The 21,044-nt window shown below is 43.6% G+C and overlaps 1 protein-coding gene across 1 annotated transcript; it reads left to right on the forward strand.

Annotated features, from left to right (window-relative positions):
- Window positions 1–20,844, forward strand: LOC120849005 (omega-amidase NIT2-like). Its single transcript, XM_040221090.1, has 2 exons — window positions 1–350; window positions 20,301–20,844. Exons 1-2 carry the CDS (start codon window positions 1–3, stop codon window positions 20,842–20,844), a joined length of 894 nt encoding a protein of 297 aa, XP_040077024.1.
- Window positions 20,845–21,044: the final 200 nt, after the last annotated feature.

The following is a 21,044-nucleotide window of genomic DNA, read 5'->3' on the forward strand; positions in this document are numbered from 1 at the left end:
ATGGCGATGAACAAGTTTCGTCTTGCCCTGCTACAACTTGCAGTGACGCCCAACATTTCGAAAAACCTCGAAAGAGCGAGTGAGTTAATCAAAGAGGCGGCGCCTGCGGGAGCGAAGATGGTCTGCCTGCCAGAATGCTTCAGCTTCCCGTACGAGCCGAAGTACATCGTAAAGTACGCCGAGCCGATTCCGGGGAAGTCCAGCGAGATGCTGTCACGCTGGGCCAGCGACAACCAGGTCTACCTCATTGGCGGAACGTTGTCGGAGAGGGAGGATGACAAACTCTACGCCGCCTGCTTGGTCCACGGACCGGACGGTTCACTGCTGGCCAACACTCTAAAAAAAAAGGAGTCGACAAGTGTCGACTCGACTCTTTTTGGAGAGTATCTGGGTTGTCGCAAACCACACTCTCTATTGAGAGTAACGGTTACTCTTCAACGACGAGGGTCAGTTTAACTCTCCCACGCGAGTGTTCACTTAACTCTTCTATAAAGAGTCATGCCAATACTTTTGCCAGAGTCAGCACTACTCTTTCGATGTGTAAGTGTGAGAGTTAATTTCACTCCTTTGTGTAGAGTAACTATAACTCCATAAAAAGTGTTGTCTAAACTCATTGACGAGAATTAATATCACTCCTTTGTGTAGAGTGACTATAACTCTATCAAAAGTATTGCCTAAACTCCTTGTTAACGAGTTAAGGAGGCTCTCCAGGCAGAGTTACCTTCACTCCTTCATGTAGAGTAACTTCAACTCTGTATTCAAGAGTTACGCATACTCACCAGGAAGGGTTACCTTCACTCCATCGTGTAGAGTAACTACAGCTCCATTAGAAGTGTGGCCTAAACTCTGTACTTAAGAGTTAAACATACTCTCCCTGAAGAGTTTATTTCACTTTTTTGTGTAGAGTAATGAGAACTCCATTAAACGTGTTGTCTAAACTCTGTGTTAAGAGTTACAAAAACTCTCCAGGAGGAGTTGATTTCACTTGTTTGTGCAGAGTAACTACAACTCCATTAGAAGTGTTGCTTAAACTCTGTATTAAAGAATTAAGCATGCTCTCTAGGAAGAGTTGTGATGACCATTTTGAGGAGAGTAAATAAAACTCCATTAGAAGTGTTGCCTACACTTCATACTAAAGAGTTAAGTATGCTCTCTAGCGAGAGTTAATGTCAAATAACAGCACACTTGAGCAGTTTGTGTGACCCCTTTTCGAAGAGTGCTTAACTCTTTAATAGAGTCAATTACTCTCCACAAAGAATTGTGTAAAGTACACCCCCGTGTGCCTAAACTCTGTATAAAAGAATTAAACACACTCTCCAGGAAGGGGTCACACAAACTCCACTCAATTATACTCTTATATGTTGTTTTTGTTGTGTTGTTGAGTGCAAGTTAACCCAGTAAAAAGTAACAGAAACGCCTGAAAAGAAAATTAGAACAGAAGTGTAAATTTGGCTGTTTGTTAATAAGAGTTTGCTAGAAAAAAAGTAAAAAAGAAAAAAAAAAACTCTACTGGCAATCAGCATTTCTAGCCAGTTAAAGTGCGACCACTGTACTTTTCTTTTTGCAATTATTTTATGAATGTCAATACCTCTCTTGATTTCACTGTAATGTGGAAAGCTTTTGGCCTTATTGCAGGAGTTGTTGCATACAACTAGGGACAACTCAAGTATTTTGCAATGAACAGTAGCCCTAAAATCTAAAATCGGCTATGTACATGTTTACAAGATGGTTGCATAGGAAATGTGGAACGGCACATAGATAATGAGCCTGTACAGAGGCTACAGGTCTTCATGAAAAGTCAGCATGGAAAGAATAAAAACAGTAGAAGAAAGCTTAATAAACCAAGTCTTTAATTTCAGCACATGGCAAAAAAACCAAAACTGGCACCTAAATTCCCTCTGGCTAAAAGTTTCTAACTTTGATATCAGATCCAAAGCCAGGACGGACTTTATCTTGTACTTCAAACCAATGAAGTGCCCAATCACTGCGAGTGACCGGCTTGCTTTTTGACGGTAAGATATGTCGTGGACCCACTGCAGTGCAAGAACGAGCACAGCACGAGCCACAATATCCGTCACCTCAAAGAAGTGGTCCTCCGACACCAGAGTTATGGCACTTGAGTCCTCTTCGTCACTGCGCATCACCGGGCAGGTCGATCCGTCGTGCCACTCCTCCTGTGAAGAATGAATGCATAAATGTAAAGTCAGAAATATTAAAAAAGAGTAAGCTTGCTAAGTGCCCTTAGTTAATACCAGTGCACTCATTTGCAAGACAATAGACCATTTTCGAAAATCCCAGGAGCCATTCATAGAATATACTTGAATAGTTGGCTGGGACTTGCATTTTTGCCGATTGAACAAGAGTCCGAACCAAACACTTAGGCAGCACTCATGGCTAGCTCACTCAGCCGCAACCATCCAAAACCATTAGTACCCCTTCTGACATGAACACCTAAAAGAAAAATAATCCACATCTCTCTCCCTCTCTCTCTATTTTTTCCTTTGTATGCAATGGCAGCCGTAAGTGGTTGCATTTTTTTATGGCATCCCCAAGCTAGCACCCCCTGCCAGTGGCATCGGGACAAGGGTGCAAAGGGAGGGGGCAGTTGCCCCCCCCCCCTTTTTCCTGACATTTGAAACAATTATAGCAAACAATATGGGAGAGGGGGACAGGGTTTAGCTTCCCTGCACATCACCCCTCCACCTTCCAAACGGTAGCAATTCAGCTGGCCTCTGCCCACAGTGGCAAAAGACATAGCTCTATATTTATACAGACTTTCCCGAAGGGTAGGATGAATGCAATTTCTTAACATCCGGATTTGTCCAAGTAGACTCGTCCAAGTTTTTATACATTAGTTAGTGTGAACAATCTATTGTGGTGGTTCAGTGCTGACTGCCGTATATTATAGTTTCTTTTACAACTTTACAAAAAAAAAAAAAAAAAAAAAGCTAGCAAATGCATGTAACATCTTAGTTTGGGGAGACCATTAATTAAAAGTAATTTCAACTCTACAAGGAGCTAATTTGCCATAAAGTATATTTTAACCTTAAAAAAAATTATACATACTAAAATGCACAAATTCTAAATATATATATATATAAAAGTACCCCAACCCAAGAACACACAGGTTTTGATTCACAAGAGTTAAAATAATTGATAAATGTGCCACATGTCAAAACAAAGAATGCATCGTGGCATGCCTAAGCTCCGCCACAACCGACACTACTAGATAGTCAGCAAGCGGTTCATGTGTGCCACTTCATCATGCAGCTAGCTGCACAATAGATGTGGGCTCTAAATTTCTCGTTGCATGTGAATGAACTGGTTGCACCACTCTAAATGCATTGCATTGCAAGGTCGAATTTAGAGCTCTTTTTTTCAAATAGTAGGAAGGTGAATCTATAAATTGCTTAGGCCTAACCTTGCAACATCATAGTGACCCTCAACCCTTCATCTAACCTTGAAGAGGCTTTGAAAAAAAAAAATATATATATATATATATATATATATTTTAAGCAGTTTGGTTGGGACACGCGTGTCAAAAAATAAATTTTATGCGAAAAAAAATAAAAATAATTTTTAGAGCAATATTGACGGCAAAAGATTGATTTGAAATTATGCGGGCAAAGTCCATGACATCACAGAATGGTCATTTGCTCTTTCCACCTTAACGAGATGGTCATTCGTTGTTTCCACCTCAACGTAAAGGTGAAGCCGATCCACCTCTCCTCCGCACGCCCGAATGCCAAGAGAAAAGCAGTTGAAAGGAGGTGACTATTGACTTAGTTGCAAGGCACCTCGCGCCATCAATATTTCTCTAAAATGAAATATTTTTTACACTTCAATTTTCTTTGAAACGCGTGCCCCAACCAGATTTAAAAAAACAAACATTTTTTTTCCTTTCACCGGTTTTTAAGAACTGATAATTACAACCTCGCCATTTAAGTTCACACCTATATTTCTATGTTGATTTGAAAACAAACAAAAAAATGTTTTAAGGCTTACGGTATTTGCGGCACAGAAATATGTAGTCATAAATGTACCCATATTGCCTCCATATCATTTACAAGTTAAAAATCAAACCGCTGGCCTTCCTCTTCAGCTCACTAGCGTCAAATGTACTACTAAATTAAGTCGAATAAATACCCTGTTATAGGAAAGAACATGACATTTGAATGAATCAAGAATTTAAAATAAATCAGTCATATAAAAAGAAATCGTCGACTAAAGACAATTACTGGCAAATACATTCACATATCGCAGTGACGTAACTGACACTCCACTCGCACCCAACAAGCCGAATCTTGGCAAATAAGGACTAACTCAACGCTCTGTGGCATTCGGCTTTGGACCTACCGGGAGGACTTTACTACAGCACACATCTACCGCCAAGAAGACAGCCATATTTTAACAGCAAAAATGAAATAAACATGATTTCGAACACAAAAGTAACCAATCATAACGTCTTTCATGAACTATTAGAATAAAAAGCACTTACAAATAGCGCTGTACAGGGCCTTTCGCCGTGGATTACACGCTGGACTTGTCAGAGATTCCCGGTCCAGAGTTAGACACAATCCAAGCTCATCGGATCCTGACAAAAAGTACATTCACTGTAAAAACAAATTCCGTCAAATTAATAGAAATTGCCAGCTAATTTTTGATGCCGGTACAATTACCGTTGTCTTCCATCATGGTCACAGCATTAACTATGTCTCACGTGCATGAGAGTAATGAGGCCCTACGGTTTTCCCCGTAACTTGACCCGTAGAAACATGGCAGAAAACTGTAACTCTCAGTCACTGTACCGCATGTGATGCACGGATACGGGAATTGTTCCGGCATCAAAAATTAGCTGCCATGTTTTCCGTAACTTGCGACGGCGGGAATCGTTTAAATTAGCTGGCGTGTTGTTCACACCTTGAAGCAACGGCCAGAGCCTGTTGAACTGCTAGCTGCAGTGACTTAACAAAATGGACGCCTCAGTGAACAATAAATATGGCATTTTACTAATATAATTATTGTTCACTGAGACGTCCGTTTTATTAGATCATTGCAGCTAGCAGTTCAACAGGCTCTAGCCGTTGCTGCAAGGTGTGGACAACACGGCAGCTAATTTTAAATGTGTGAATGATTCCCGTTGTCACGCCTGACGTGCAGCTCAGTGATTGAGAGTTGCAGTTTTCTGGTGCCGCAAGTTACGGAGAACACGCCAACTAATTTTTGATGCCGGAACAATTCCAATTAAATATCTAGCGCCCATAAAATGTGATTAGGTTGTGGGCCCAAGTTACTTTCAAAAGTTAACGCCAACTGCGCGTCCCAGCGGTTAGCAGGTGCTTAAACAGTTAGAAATTTGAAGAAAGTGCACACAAGATACAGTACTAGGTAAAACATGTTCATACCTTTTTTTCTCAAGAAATAATTAGTGGGCCATTTCCAGCTTTCATGTAGAAGGCAATCTCTGATTTTCAGAGCAATAAAGTCCATATGAAGAACTACAGATCCTGGAAAAGCAAAACAGAAAATATGGAATGTGATTAGATTATTAACAGAGTGCGATGACAGAATAAATTTCCCGATTTCTGCAAACTATGAGTTACACGTAAGCGCATTGCAAGAGCCTCAGCTTAACTCCTCGCGAGAACTAGACAGCAAAACCAACTTGAGACATGCTACGAACTAACAAGGGAAGTCCGAAAATGCCTTCGAAGACAAAATTGCTGCAATCAATGAGTTTCTTCAAGCATGCTGTCACGAGTTACTTTCAAAAGTTACTGCCAACTGTGTCTCTCAGAGATAATTACACACTATGTTAGTAAGAAATTTCAAGCAAGTGCACATAAGATGCAATACAGAGTAAAACCTGTTCATACCTTTATTCTTGGGAAAGAATTAGTGGGCCATGTCCAGCTTTTATGTGGAAGGTAATCTCTAACGTCCAGAGCAATCAAGTCCATACGGAAAACTACAGGACCTGGAAAAAAAAAGTGGAATGTGATTAGGTTCTGAACAGAATGCAATGACAAACTAAACCTCCCGATTTCAGCAAACTATGAGTTATACATAAGCGCAGTGCAGGTAACTCAGATTCATTCTGGAAGGCACTAAGCAGTGAAACCAACTTGTGACTTATGCTATGAAACCACTTTAACAAGGCAAGTTCGAAAAATACCTTTCAAAATGAAATTTCCACATTCAATGAGTTTCATCAAGCCGGCTGTCACAAGTTAATTTCAGAGGTTACTGCCAAGTGCACCTCCCAGAGATAGGTGTTTGAACACCGTGTTAGTAAGAAATTTCAAGCAAGTGCACACAAGATGCAGCACTGAGTAAAACATGTTCGTATCTTTTTTCTTGAAAAATAATTAGTGGGTTACGTCCAGCTTTCAAGTGGAAGGCAATGTTCTAACTTGCACAGCAATCAAGTCTGTATGAACAACTATAGAACCTCGAATAGAAAGAAAAACAAAAAAATGTGCAATGTGGTTAGGTTCTGAACAGAATGCAATGACGAACTAAACCACCCGATACCTGCAAACTATGAGTTACACGTAAGAGCACTGCAGGTGCCAGTGTGATTCAAGAAAGCTGTAAACCCAAATGAAATTACTTGAAAGGGGCCAGGACACAGAAATTAGGCAAGTAAGAGTATTCATTACATGACAGCCCCATAGGTTACTGGACATACAGAAAACATTTCAGAATATTTAAAGTTCCAATAATTACAAAAATATATCTTTTAATGTTTCTGATTTCTATCTGGTGACCAGGATACCTGGGTGACCGGGCGATGCCTGAACATCGAACTCTGAGAACACCAAAGCTCATTGCAAGGGACCTAATACTAGTATCTAGCAGTGCACTGTCGCGATTGCGGGCGCAAACCGCAGTTCTCCAACACCATTGTATTGTTTAAACACCAAGACCAAATGTGTAAGGAAATGAAGGAAACCTATTATATAATAAAAAACAGACCATCTTGAGTGAGCCAACCTTCACTGACTCCAACGAACAGTGAGATTCATTTTCTGGATCTTGGTTAGCATGTGGAGTGTGCAATGAAGAAGAAAGAAGTGCAAAATCCACGGTGCGCCCTATGCCCGTGCGAACATAGTGCCATCTACACATTCCAATGAAAAATCAGTTGTTATTCAGCACTTATCCTATGTAGTCCTTCCTTTTTGTCCTTTTCCCTTTTGAGCTGTTTTTCACAAAAAAAATTTTTAATCCATGATAAAGTGAGAGAATCAAGATTCAGTGAGGAAAGTTTTGATATTAAATGACCGAGAGATACATGATTGAAAGCCTTAGAGTAATCAAAAAATATGGCATCATATTTGGGAGTTAGTGTTCATATTAACATGAATATCATGGGTGAACTCCGGTAACTGCCTCTAGCATGAATATCTTTTACGAAACCTGTACTGATCTTGGTAGAAAAAGTTGTTAGTAGATTCCAAATGCGATACTACATGAGAAAATATTGGGTTCTAACAACTTGCATACAACGTACAACGCTGGTTAATGATATAAGACGGTAGTTTCCCGCAGAGTAACGGTCGCCACTTTTGTAGATTGGAATGACCTTCCCAACCTTCCGCTCGTGTGGGATGCAACCAGTGGACGAATGCTGGAAAAGTAGACTGCATATTACGGCGTGCTTAGGGGTAGCCCAGTGGGCACCGCGCCCGACTGTCATGCAGAGGTCCCGGGTTTGAATTTTGGGACCGGCAGATGTTTTTATTTACTCCTAAGATGATGCTTCTGGAAAATTTGAGAAGGCCGTGGTTAATTCTATATTTTAGTACGGAATGCTCGAGTATAGAATGTTCTAGAAAGGAAAGTGCTATAAAAGAAGCCCCGCGTGGCCTTATGCAACCAGTTATCGCTTGTGCTCGACCCTGTTGCATTGAAGACACTCGACGCCTCCGACGTGCTGTTATTTCCCTTTAATTTGGGCAAAGTTTGCCCCATTAAACGTTCATTTTGTTCAGTTTTACTTTGCCTCATCACCTATTTTTGGTGACAATATTTCGCTGGTTACACCATTGGTATTTTTTAGAATTTTTGTATTAATTGAGTCGACACCAGCCAAGCTGAAAATTTTGAGGTTATCATCAATATCGCAATTTCAGACGGTGTTATAGAAATAGTGTTCATATACCTAAAATCGACATCTGGTACAAAGGGTAAGAAGGAACTATCTCCATCAGTAAAATTAGACTAAAAGCAATTGTTCAAAACCGTAGGACATACAGCGTCCGAAATAACACTGCCATCATTGTTCATCAAGAGTATTGAACAGGATGACTGATATGAGAAAATACGTTTCCAAAACGTTTTTTGGTTATTCTATAATATTAAAGGCAGGTCACAGTTATAAAATTTGTCTTCGAAGAAATGCATACGTTCGATACAGAGTTTGCCCCAAGAGTTATATTTGGTCCAGGCTGCCTCGACATTCGAGTTTTTAGCTATCTTTAATAGTCTTTTCTTTCTGTTGCCCTAGTTTTCAAAATCTTCCTTGTACCGGGGTTTAGTGCTGTCTAACCAAATACGAAAGCATAGAACAAAGGCAAGAATAAATTCTAGCAACTTCTGTTTGGAAAGTAACTAGTTGTCATTAACTGTACAATTAAAAAAAAATTACAACATAATTGTCAGAAAATTTCGAGAGAGCTATGTTAAATTTGGCAATCACTGGGCCACAATACCACTAGCAGACATTAGTTGCTAGAATGACAGCAAGCTGAAGTTTTCAAATAACCAACCTGCAGCAAAAAGATGTTTGAGTGCTCCATCACGGCTGTGGTAGCGTGCCCCGAATGACCGGCATGGGATAACGGCTTTTGTAGAGGCATCGCAGCTGACGACCAATGTTGGCAGGCTCCTAATGCTCCTAACTTGAAATCCACCAGGACGGGTTTTGGGAGCCGCTGTTTCCCGTGGTTGGCTCGAAAATGATCGGTTCAGTGGCGTCCCATGGTCCGTCCAGCACATGGGCCCCGTCATTGCTGGCGATGCTCAGAAGTATAGTCTGCAACAAAAATATGTGTGAGTGCTCCATCATGGCTGTGGTAGTGTGAGCCCCCCCCCCCCCCCCCCCCCCTCTGAATTCAGCTTTTGGAGCAGGTGGTTCCGGTTCATCACCTTGTAAAAAGCGATGCAAGCACTATAGAAAACTTGCAGTTCCTCAAAGTGCCATAAAAACTATTTTAACTGTGATTAAACACAGACAAATATTCGCAGCAAAAAGATTGTTGTTGGAAGTGTTGTAATAGAAGGGGATAGAAAGTAAAAACGCAAAACGCCTTTAAATCTCGATCCATTTACTAAATCAGTTCAGTCTTCGACAACTGCAGGGCAATAAAACTATTTCAACAGAGCGAATAAACCACACGTTGCATGCAACATGCATTTTTCCTTAAAGGGATGGTGAACCGAAATTTGGATTTCAGAAAACCATGCAGGAGCTGTAGGTGGGACGCTAGAATCCCTACGAGACTACTCGTAAGGCGATATTTTAAAATGACGGCTGTATTTTTGGAAAAAGAGGTCAAGATTGAACGAGGCCGACGAGGGACGTGGCGTCAACGTATCTGGTTTTCTCCTCTCTTCGCTTCGCCCTATCAAGGCGGCGAGGCGGGGAAGACGCGAGACCGTTCCCTTTCCTTCTCGACTCTTCTCGGAGAAACAAGACGTCAACATATCTGTCAAATGCACCTCCTTTTTTAGAAAATATGGTCGAGATATCGCTATACGGGTGATGTTTTGGTGTTTGTAGCATCCCGTAGCACGCTTTTGCCGCCGTGTTTTGTGGAATCCAGATTTCGGTTCAGCATCCCTTTAAAATGCACATACAGCGAGGAAGAATCGTACGAGTGTTCCTCAAGTAATTGGGGCCACTGAAACAATGATTGACACCTCACTTCCTCCCATGCAAGGCATCAATAATCGTTCCAGCCAAAGGGAAGCAACCATAAAGGAAAAGGAAAAGTTGAAAACTTTTCTCGGAAAGTGGCTACTTTTCGCTCAAGCACATATTTTAATAGTTGATTTTACGTAGAGAAATATAAGCGAGTAACTTGGGGTTCCTTAATTTCATGAAAGGACAAAATTGTTTCCGTCTATGGCAGAGTGCTTGCTCAGCTCACCGTGGGACAGAAGTGGTTTGTGTACCTCAGTCCTATTTATTATCGAGTGGTAACATATCATATCCGCTGAAAGTATTTAATAAATCATAGTGGCAAAAGCAGGTGGCACGTCTTCGTCTTCTTCCAGCCAGCATCTAATGATGTCGGTGGCGCCATCCTGCGGTACATTATGCAAGCACGGTCGTCGTTCGCCTCGGTAGGCCTACCGCGAAACGAACGAACCACTGGTCTCTATGACAATTACCGGATCACGTATTCCCACTTCCTCGCTGCAGCGCGAGTGCGGCCACCGAACAACCATCTTGCACGTCAAAAAAATTGTTTTTGGAACGTGGCGGAGGCTGGCGGCAGCGAGCTGAAGACGTTTTCTACTTGTTTGTCGTCATTTGCCAAAGAAGTTCTTTAAAACCCTGTGTAAGCCGTGAAACTTGCCGTTGAGAAAACGTGGACATTTTTACGGCAGCAGAGTGCCACAGGAAAAAGGCATAACTGGTAGAAAGCAAGTTTCACCGGTCTAGCGGCGTGATCAAAGCTTCCCTGGCCCAAAAAAGTGCTGTGTCTCTGTGCCTTCCCATGCTCAGATAACTATCAGGAATCAATGTGTAAATGTGCTTTGCAAGTGCAATGTACATGAAGCCATATGTGCTTCTGGAGCAGCGTTTTACTTTACTCTGACGGCTGTATTTGTAACTTCCGGCACTAGCGGTCCAGAAAGAGCTTGATCCAGTGTCCAGTGGCAACGAACGAGGAGAGGAAGGTACACATCACGACATTGTTAGCGCGAACACGACATCGGCACATTTTACTTCCAAATAGTATTAGCGAACACAAAATGTTTTTGCTTACATTATATGAGCTCTTTCCGTAGCAATAATAACTTGGATGACATCCCTTGGTTTCAAAGAGAAAAACTGGAAAAACCAGCGATCACTTGTTCGCACAAATTGTGCCGCACTCAGCACATCTTTTTTTCGTCGTTAGACGGTTTACAGAATATTGTGCACAACAGCTCCTCAGTAGGTTTATAATGATCAATGCTGACTCATTATAAACCTACTTTATTGCACTTGACGTTTGAGCGCGACTCGCCTAATTGGGATTGGCCAAGGGGCTGCACACGACCGTATGGGTCGCGCTTCAAAAATTTTAATTCTCGCTGTCTTGTAGGTTTGCCTTCAAAAACCAAACTTGCTCCGCAGCGTTGCTCTATTTGTGCTGCCATGTGATTCATTAGAGCAGATATGGAACTTGGTTAATAGCCATGGTTAATAGTGCATAAGGGCAACCGTCCCCATATTGTTTTCCCCCTTTATTCATAGCAACTCGCCGGAACAGCTGGACGGCCCAGAACTCCGTGCCCGATATATGATGCAATGACATATACGCGCGACACACCTTCAAAACTTTGCCGCGGCGCCGATTCTTGATCGGTATCCAAGCGCGCGAAGGCAGAGAGACGCAGCGCTTCGGCGTGCCAAGGAAGCTTTGATCACGCCGCGGTAAACTTGATCTCGACGAGTTGCGTCTTTTCCCTTCGGCACTGCGCTTCCGTAAAACTTTTCACGTGTTCTCAACGGCAAGTCTCACGGCTTACACAGGGTTTTAAATAACTTCTTCGGCGAATACCGACGAACGAGTAGAACACGTATCTTCAGCACGCTGCCGCCAGCATCCGCAACGCTCCAAATAGGCAATTTTTCGACATGTAACATGGCCGTCCGGTGGCCGCACTCGTGGAGCGGGGATGCGCGATGTGAAACGAACACACCACTGTCTAAGACAATAACTTTTTAAAAAAAAAAAAAAATATATATATATATATATATATATATATATATATATATATATATATATATAGACTAAAGAAAAGATGACATGCTCTCTTAAATTTCAGCACGCGAGAGCGCCCATTATAATTATTCAACGAGCGCGGTTCACTGTTTTTGATTTCTTCTGTTCTTCTTACGGCGCCGGAAAGCGAAAAGGTACGAACAGGAAGTGTTCGGAAGAAACCAGAACAAACCAAACTCTCATGGCAATGAGCCCTTGTCCTGCACACGTCAATCGAGTCGAGTCTGATGCGAGGAAGCGTTGACCTTGTGCGACTGAGTGGGGAAAGCGGAAGCAACAAGGTTGAGCGCGTTTCCTGACACAACACGCGCTATCGCGTTAAGTTACGCGTCTTTCATTCCTTCTGCACTTCGATTACCTCTAAAAGGCGCATGCAAAAATGATCTACTTACCTTTTAAGTGCGGTTGAATGGTGACAGGTGATAGCGGCAACAGCGAAGTCATGGAAGAGCTGTCATCCGGACTGCCTGTGGTGGTTCCCGCGCGAGCGAGCGCACGCAGCGGTGTCGATGACGCGGCCAGTAAACATCACGTGACGGACGTGTTCGTCCGCGAGCTGAGTGCACCGGCTTTCGTCTCCCTCTGCCGCTCCGATGGCGAAATGCCGCCAGAGCAAAGAGATCTCGCCTCGACGGCGTTTTGCTGCGCGCCGCTTCAACGCCTTCTTCTCTTCTTTTTTTTCTTTTTACAGCGTGTGTGTCTTGCGGGTTGGGCTCCGTCACTCCTGAGCTGAAAGTGTAGAGGAAGCTAAGGGGTGCCCGGTGAACTAATCGCACGTCTGTCCATAATCACGTGATCACGCTCCCTCCTGTAACCACGCGCAGAGAGCGGGGCAGGTGGTAACTGGTCCGGTGGGCGCTTAGCTCGCCCGGCACTATTAGCTTAGGAATGAAGGGAGTTCCGCCTCAAGGACGCCGAGTCCGCTTACAAAGAGATTTGGAGATATTGGTGATGGTGTAGGGCAGTGTGGGGAAAACGGGTGGGGAACTGTCCCCTCATCACCCTCTCTCGCCCTTTCCCAGGGAAAGATAGAGGTCTTGCACCAGGCCGAGCGACCTTGTAAGCATTCCGGTTTCGAGGCCGTCGGTGCGTGCGCCTTCCTTCACCCCCCCCCCCCGCCGTGCGGGGGAAGGGCGCTCGAATTCTTTCGTTTGTCTCTGCTGGTATCTGCTTGCCGGATATCCAAAAAACCAATGTGGTAGAGATTGCTTAGACATGACAGCTCTAGCAACAAGACAAAAGGAGTCTGGCAGACACGACGCTCCGAACTCAGCCTGAAGCCTAATGTCAACATTAAAAAGAGAATGATAAATCAAATGTCTCCCAACGAATAAAAAAGAGGCAATATGATTTTCAAGAAAATCGTCAGCCACTTTCGCGTTGCCTTGGAGCACCAGCGAAGCTCAAAAATAAACAAAACAGCAAAACATGCGCACACAAAAAAAAAAAAAAAAAAAAAAAAAAAAAAATGCACGCAAACATGAGGATTGCGCCAGATCGGTAGTCTAAGATACCAACCACATGTGGGCGATCGTACGGGTGTAGCATTATAGCCTCACGTGCAGAATCCCTGTGCGAGCTTCAACCAGCATTGTTCCATGTCTTAAGCTAATACGTCGAGGGTCTACAAATGACGGCATGATTACGTTACACACGCTCGCGTGCACACTTGCTGTCTCTTAATTAAAAGCAGAATGCTCCGCCGTCACGGTGAGGGCCCGGCCATGTGATCTCGGGATTCGCGTCACGGGCTTCTGATCAAGCTAGCCCTTTAAAGGCGGGGCTAAAGGGTGAGGTGTCAGTCGTGGGGCATTTGGCACGGGCTTTTGACATTGGGCGCTTTCGTGCACCACCAGATCGTACAGAGGGCATGAACTTTCTGTAAAGCGGTCTCCCTTGTGGAACTTGGCAGTCCACTGTGATAAGCGTTCGTATGATTTTTTGCTAGATAAAATACCTATTCCGGGCAAGTAGGTACCGAAAACAGAGGGTAAAATTTTCGAGGCATTCAAAATCAGTGTAAAGAAGGATGACGGTTGCATCAGTGCGTCGTCACTCGTTTCATGAAACAAGAAAATCAGATTCATTTGGGGTGAGGTATAATAATGTGTGTATATATGTTCGTGTTTTCCAAATAAAATTCAGTAGCCAGTAGCGCTCCGAGTGTGCACTCGGAGCGCTACTTTGTGCTCGTTTGTGCTTTGTGTTCGTTTTTTTTTTTTTTTTTGTGCTCGTTTGTGCTCGTTTTGTGCTCGTTTTGTGCTCGTTTTTTTTTTTTTTTTTTTTTTTTGCGTTTTGCAGTTGACGTTATTTCCAGCTAAACTCTAAATCAAACACGACGTTATCGTCTGCTATCAGTGCCTTGGTGCCATGTTGGAGGCATTCGGCGTGTTATTGTGGCAGCAGTAGTGCCGTAAAGTCATAGAGCCGTCCTTGTATAACCACGTTTCAGAATATGTTCTTGTCCTGTCAATCGCACCGGGGTTCTTCCCTGGACACGAAATGGAGTCCATAAACCCGTAGTTAGAGTACGAAGCTTTTCTCTCGAGGTCATAGAGTCAACATAATAATCTGGAGCGAAAGGTCCCATGCATTTGGCCGCGACGGAACGGCGAGGCATTGACGCGGACATCGGCAGCCCCATTTGGCGGCACCGATGAGCCCATATCGAGACATTTCTGATCGCAGTTTTCGGCCCCCAGAAACAAAGATATGGTCCTCATATCAAGATCGGCAATCAAATAAAAAAAAATTCTTCAGGCACCCTTTGCTCATGTGTAGTCGTAAAATGATGTACTTTTATCCGGGTCTCTGGAAAAAATGTGCTGAGGTTTAGTACGGGTCATAAAAGCTTTTGCCCGGCAGAGCTCTTGTTCGGGATTCATGGATTCATCAGTGAGGATGTTTACATCGCCCGCATGGATTATAGTCACGTGACCTTGTGACTATTATATGGAGCGCTATTTCCACTGTGGTTACGTGGTGGCTCCAATCTGTTGTATGGTTACAAACGACCGACCGGCGGACCGTTACGGACGCGTAAAGTGCGCAGGGCTCGCCCATAAATGCTATCGCAAAGCAAGCTATGTTGTGAAACGACACAACGCTCGTTTTGATGAAACCGTTGATGGGACAGCGCAGTGTCGACGAGACGATTTTGTCGATGAAGCATCCTCCAACAAACTGATTGCCATAGCGGATCAAACACATCGATAAAACCCATTTTCCGGATTGCTAGTTGGAGGGGTTATTAATCATATGATATACGTAATACCGATGCAAGAGGGAGCGGGTGCACTACTGAAGGAATGCCCCCAATAAACAAGAGCTCACGCGTTGAAAGCATCCGCCACAGTAAATATATTCAAACCAACATGTCCGAAAAAAAAAAAAAAAAGTACATTGGAGAGTGTTTATTATTTTACAGCGATAGCTCTTCGAATCTCTAAAACCCGCGAACGGTTCCACTTGCCTTCACTACAAAAACAGATCTCAGCTTAATATTTGAATGATTAACTGCCGTAAAATACCAACCTTTGAAAGACTAATCGAAAATTATTCATTCAGTTATTAGCGCACCCTTCCCGCGGATATTTACTTGTTCTATTAATTTATAAAATGCCTACAGTGTGCAGAGGGCATTATTTAAGGGATTAATTTCGTACATAAACTATCAAATTGTCACAGATAGAGAAACACAGTGTCTGACTACATAAAAGTCCAGTTGTCAAATTGCAAAAAAAAACAAAAAAAAAAACAGGAATAATAAAAAGGAACACGATGCATCAAGAGCACAGCACTCAAATGTCACGCTAATATGGCACTATACAGGTATCACTGGTGGCCGGTATTCTCGGAGATCACTCCAATCACGAATCAATTTTTTGGGAAAAAAGAACAAATAGAAGATTATTCAAACAATTACAATCTGTTTCTAAAAGTGGTAGCTTACGTTAAAAGTACTTACGCTACTTTCGCGAGCACTCTGCTCGTGAAATAGATGCGGGTGGCTTCCAGCTTTTCTCCTGCACTTCAAAATACTACTACAACACCAAAATATATTTCCGCGCGAATGCTGCACGTGCCCGAGGCTCGTCCTTAAACAGCGAAGGCTACCTGCACGAAAGTGCAGTTTTCAGAGGGGTTTTCGCGGAATGACCGCTTGCGCTAGAAATTTCTGTTTCAAAGGGAGGATTTCGCGCTAGCCCGCGCGTGTCGCTGACTGGTTGGAGCTAGGAGCACGAGGAGCGCAAGCTCATTCTGTAGAACGTGCTATGAACACCAGGAATACTTCGTCTCAACTCAGCATGGACCATTGTTGGTCACACGTGCTAAAAGCGCGAGCTAATTGTTTTGGATGACGCCTCGGCGGGCACACGAGCGCTCGCGGGTGCACAAGCACTGAAACAGCATCTGCCGTTCATTCGGAGGTGAAACTAAGTATAGCGCGTGATGCACGTTAACGACCTCAGGTTAGCGGTTGTGCTGCACTAGCTACGCGTGTCTCATGTACAGCGTGAATCGGTGTCGCAAATCTTGAAAGGCAGACCGACTTCACGCCGAATAATCTCTCACGAACAGTTTGACCTTTGAATCGAGTGTACACCAACGCATTGCGTGTAAACAAGCACGCGTTTGCACACAAGAGCTCCGCGCACGACGCGCTGCATGTACCCATTTTCCGAAGTGTGAAGCGTTCGGCCAAGCTCCGTTCAACAGGCTGCACCACCGCCTAAGCGCGACGTCATAGATTTGGTGTAGGTGGGAGTCTTGTTTAATTAACGATTCACTATGGCACATCGACTGTAATTTCGCCCTCATTTGCTTTGAAATAATGTTTTCATCCGAAATACTATCTATAGATTACGAATGACGAGTCACTGATCATTTATACGCCTGGCGAGCACGGGATGGCGGCCCCTCTCATTGGAAATGCACCGGTGATTTTGGCACGGGTGTTTATTTCAAATTTATAATATAAGCACTCCTGACCTGTCCTATCAAAAAGATGTTTGCTTTTTTTGGCAGCAATGACAGCAGGGTTGCACAGAAGCATATATGCATTTAAGCACGTCCCTTATTATAGGGAAAATTTAATCGAGAAAAGTAATTAAGGTAAATTAATGTATGGTTCTTTTGTATAAAAAAAAAATTCTGCCATATAAGTGCACACGTCAGTACTTAAATGATTGTGTTGTTACCCATGAAGCGCGCGAGAAAGACCTTCTTGAGAAAAAAATGTGAAACAGATACTTTTATAAATATATTAATTAATTCATTTATGTATTTTCCGTGTTCACAAACATAACAAATAAATTATCGTTGTCCTATATATTTATGCATAATTGCGCATGGAATACCTACTATCAATGACACGTTCATAGTGTCACTAAATCTTAGTTCTGTGGAGAAGCCAAAACGGTATTCGGTCATATATTCCGAAACCGTTCGTGAAACCAAAAACAAAATTTAAAAAAAAAAAAAAAAAAAATTATGGCAGCGCTATTTTTCCTAGGCCCCAACGTTCACAATGCATCCGTTCTAAAGTTCCGGGAAACTTGCTCGTGGGCAAAACGATCTTGTTGCTTTCAAGGTTGGAGGTTTCGCGCGCAGAAAGTGATGTCAGGCGATAACAGGCCGGAAATTGATTGTAGAGGTGAGCTCTTATTTCGTTCATCTCTAAGTTGACAATGCGGTGAAGCTAAGCGTTAGCCAACCATTCAGTGGCCTGACTCCTCTCGCTTGATTTCGCTCGCCTCGCGTGTGTATGCGGAGAAGGGGTGATCACGTGGTGCGAGACTGACAGTTAAACGGTCTAACAAGCACGCAGTTTCCACCGCGCTGTCAGCTTACGGGGGATAAAGTCCCCGATCCATGACTAAAGGCTTTGTGTGGCAACTGAGGGCAGCGTGTGCTTCCGAAGGCGGTAATCCAGGGAATCCGGACTCAACGGGCGCCTCGCTCGTTCCTTGCGCACCTTGCACCCAGCTTGCACAATTGCTCCATACAAACAAACAAAAAAACAAAAAATAAGAAGAGAATATTAACGAACTTTAGTGTCCGCAGTATGCCCATTCCACACTATCTTTTTTGTGTTTATTTATTTGTTTTTTCGAAGTTTTTTTTAAAGTTGTTTCGTTAAAGTATTTGCGTCGTAAAAAAGCTGGTTGGTCGGTGCTGGTTTGTTGTCGATTTGGTAACTAACAAACACAGGAGACCAAATTAAAGTTCACAATCTTTCCACATCATGACTTTCAGCTGGCTGGATTGGTACCAAGACCAAGCTTATAAGTAAATTTGGCTGTCTCTAAAAGACAAATTTATTTATCTTCTAAATTCCTCTAAATTTATTCACTCTCTAATTTCCTCTGGGTCCTCTAAATTTCCGCTTGCGACACTTCCCTCACTTCCGAAGCACTTCGATGGTGAAACATTTTTTGTGGATCGGATTTCTTTAGCTCACGGATGCGGCAGGTTATGCTTCTCGGGACGCGCTGACCCACGTCTTCTGTACAGCCCATTTAGGGCATTCGGACGGCACTCCAATGCGTGCTTAGAGTGCCATCGGACGTGGGCACTTGAACGCTTGGCAAGAGTACCACGGCACTCTAGACACAGGCTTTTTCAAAGGCCATGCTAGATGGAGGAAGCTACCGCTAGTTACAGAACATACAGACATTTTCGCTTATTCATTTTAACTGAGCTTCTGTCGTCCGTGTTTCGTACCTCGGGGACGTTGAACATAAGAAGCTTAGCATACTTTTTAACATATCGTAGGGCGACATAGAGCAGTCTACGTTCTTCCCAAAATAATCGAGCTATCGCTTGCTGTGTAGAATCAACTGAACGTAAGGTGAACCCGTCAATGGCAGTTTAAATGTGGCTCTGTTGGTCAGCGAAATAAGACTTCTGTAATACACACTAATGTATCTATATTTAAAGCCAGTGAGATCCGTACCACAAATATCGATATCCGGAATGCTACACGGTGCTTCCGCTGTACATTAGGAACTGTTTGATGAACAGCGGAAAAGAGCAGCGATCTTGAATGTTCCCTTATATCGAAAACTTTCCTGTCGAGGGAGCTTCGGAGAGCGAGGTTAAAACAGTTAAAGGATGTAGCAAACTGTGCAGAGTTAAAGGTTTAACCCCCCAGAGCTTTTCTTGAACAGAGCAGAAGACTGATCGATTCCCGCGATTCGGAAAGTAAAATCTAAATATTGAAAAAAAAGGTAGTAGTCAAGCCAAGTTTATTTAATGACTCAAAACAAAGACCGCATAACAAGTTTGGAAATCATCGCTAACAACTTTTCCAAACGCTTTGGCTCCGTCGTTTATTTTCTCCACGGCGGTGAAAATAAGGGAGCCCCTAGTGTCACGTACCATAAACTTGGCTTGCCGCCATGTATAGGTTTTTTGAACCTATACATGGCTTCGAAACGAACGCCGTGTTTAGGGCGACACTTTATGAAATGGTCCTCACGTGGCGTATGCAATAGACCGCGCGAAGCCGACCTCTTCTGTCACGGAGGGAGGTTTTCCTCTTTGCTTGCTTTTAATGCGAATGTGGAAAAAATACTTTTTTTATACATATACCTGTTCCTACGATCAGTGAGGTCGGGCTCAGCAGTAACTTGAAACGACCCCCCAAAAATATAACAATGCCCCAAAAACATCCCTGGGCTAACAACCCTAGGCACTTATGTCACGAAACATAATCGCACACGCGCGTCAGCATCCGCTCATACGCCCGTTTACAGACTAATCTATATGTTTATTGTTTAATATATCTGTGTAGCAAAACATTCATTGCCTATTGCTTGGATAAAGGAGTGTCCCCCACTCCAATGATCTTCCTGCCGCAGGTAATAATTAAGTTAATAAATACTGAAATATAAACCCGTCAAGGCAGGCTGTACTGTACCAACTCATTTATTAAAACATCCTTGCCCATCTCCCCCCCCCCCCCAAAAAAAAAAAAAAGAAGAAGAAACAAAGAAAAAAAAAAAGAAAAGCGGATGGGAAAAAAAAGGTTTCCCCGAGAAAACGAAAAAAATACCTGCGCCGAGCAGCGTCGAACTCGCGCCGAACCCATAGCGGCGCCATCTATCGAAAGCCCGTGATATCGCGAGGAGAAACTAACTCTCGTTACAGTTACTCTCGAGGTCGAGGGAGGGTTAAGGGAGAGTATCATCGAAAGAAGCGGTCGGGAAAGAGTAACTTCCATGCAGATAGAGTTAAAGGAGAGTAAGTTAGAGCACTTACTCTCCCTTGACACCTTTTTTTTTTTAGAGTGAAGCACCGCAAAGTACACCTCTACGCGACCGACGTCCCCAGCAAGTTCACGTTGAGCGAGGCGGGCTTTTTAACACCGGGCGACAAAGTGACCACCTTCGACACACCATTCTGCAAAGTGGGCGTCGGAGTATGCTACGACATCGTGTTCTCGTCCTTTGCCGAGCTGTACGAGCGGCTCGGCTGCAAGTTGATGGTGTACCCGGCAGCGTTCAACATATACAACGGTCCGTTGTACTGGGAGCTCACTTCGAGGGCTAGGGCGGCTGAATACCAGGTCTACGTGGCGTCCGTGTCGCCCTCGAGGGACGAAACGGCCTACTACGTCCTCTGGGGACACAGCATGCTGGTAGATCCCACTGGTAAGGTGGTCCGGTCGGCTGGGGTCGATGAAGAGATCGTGCTTGCTGATGTCAATATAGACTACCTGGATGCGGTGAGGCAACAGCTGCCCGTTGCCAAACAGAGGAGGAACGACCTGTACGAAGTAGTCGTCCCCAAGGACGCGGAAACTAACGTGGCGCCTTCTGACGGAGTGTAATGTCGACCGCGCAGTAGTCTTTGCCATCTACTCTGGAGGTAGAAATCCGGAGGAGTGTATTTCGGGTGTTTTATGTGTGTGAGCATAATAATATTCTTTGCGGGTGTTACTTTGTATTTGTTGCCTTTAGGCCTGTAAACTTTATTTAGTTCACTAAGGGCCGGTTGCACCAACGTCGCTTAGCGCAAAGCGGAGCTTAG

Source organism: Ixodes scapularis, unplaced genomic scaffold, assembly GCF_016920785.2.
Source record: "Ixodes scapularis isolate PalLabHiFi unplaced genomic scaffold, ASM1692078v2 PGA_scaffold5__190_contigs__length_132052651, whole genome shotgun sequence".
NCBI lineage: Eukaryota > Metazoa > Arthropoda > Arachnida > Ixodida > Ixodidae > Ixodes > Ixodes scapularis.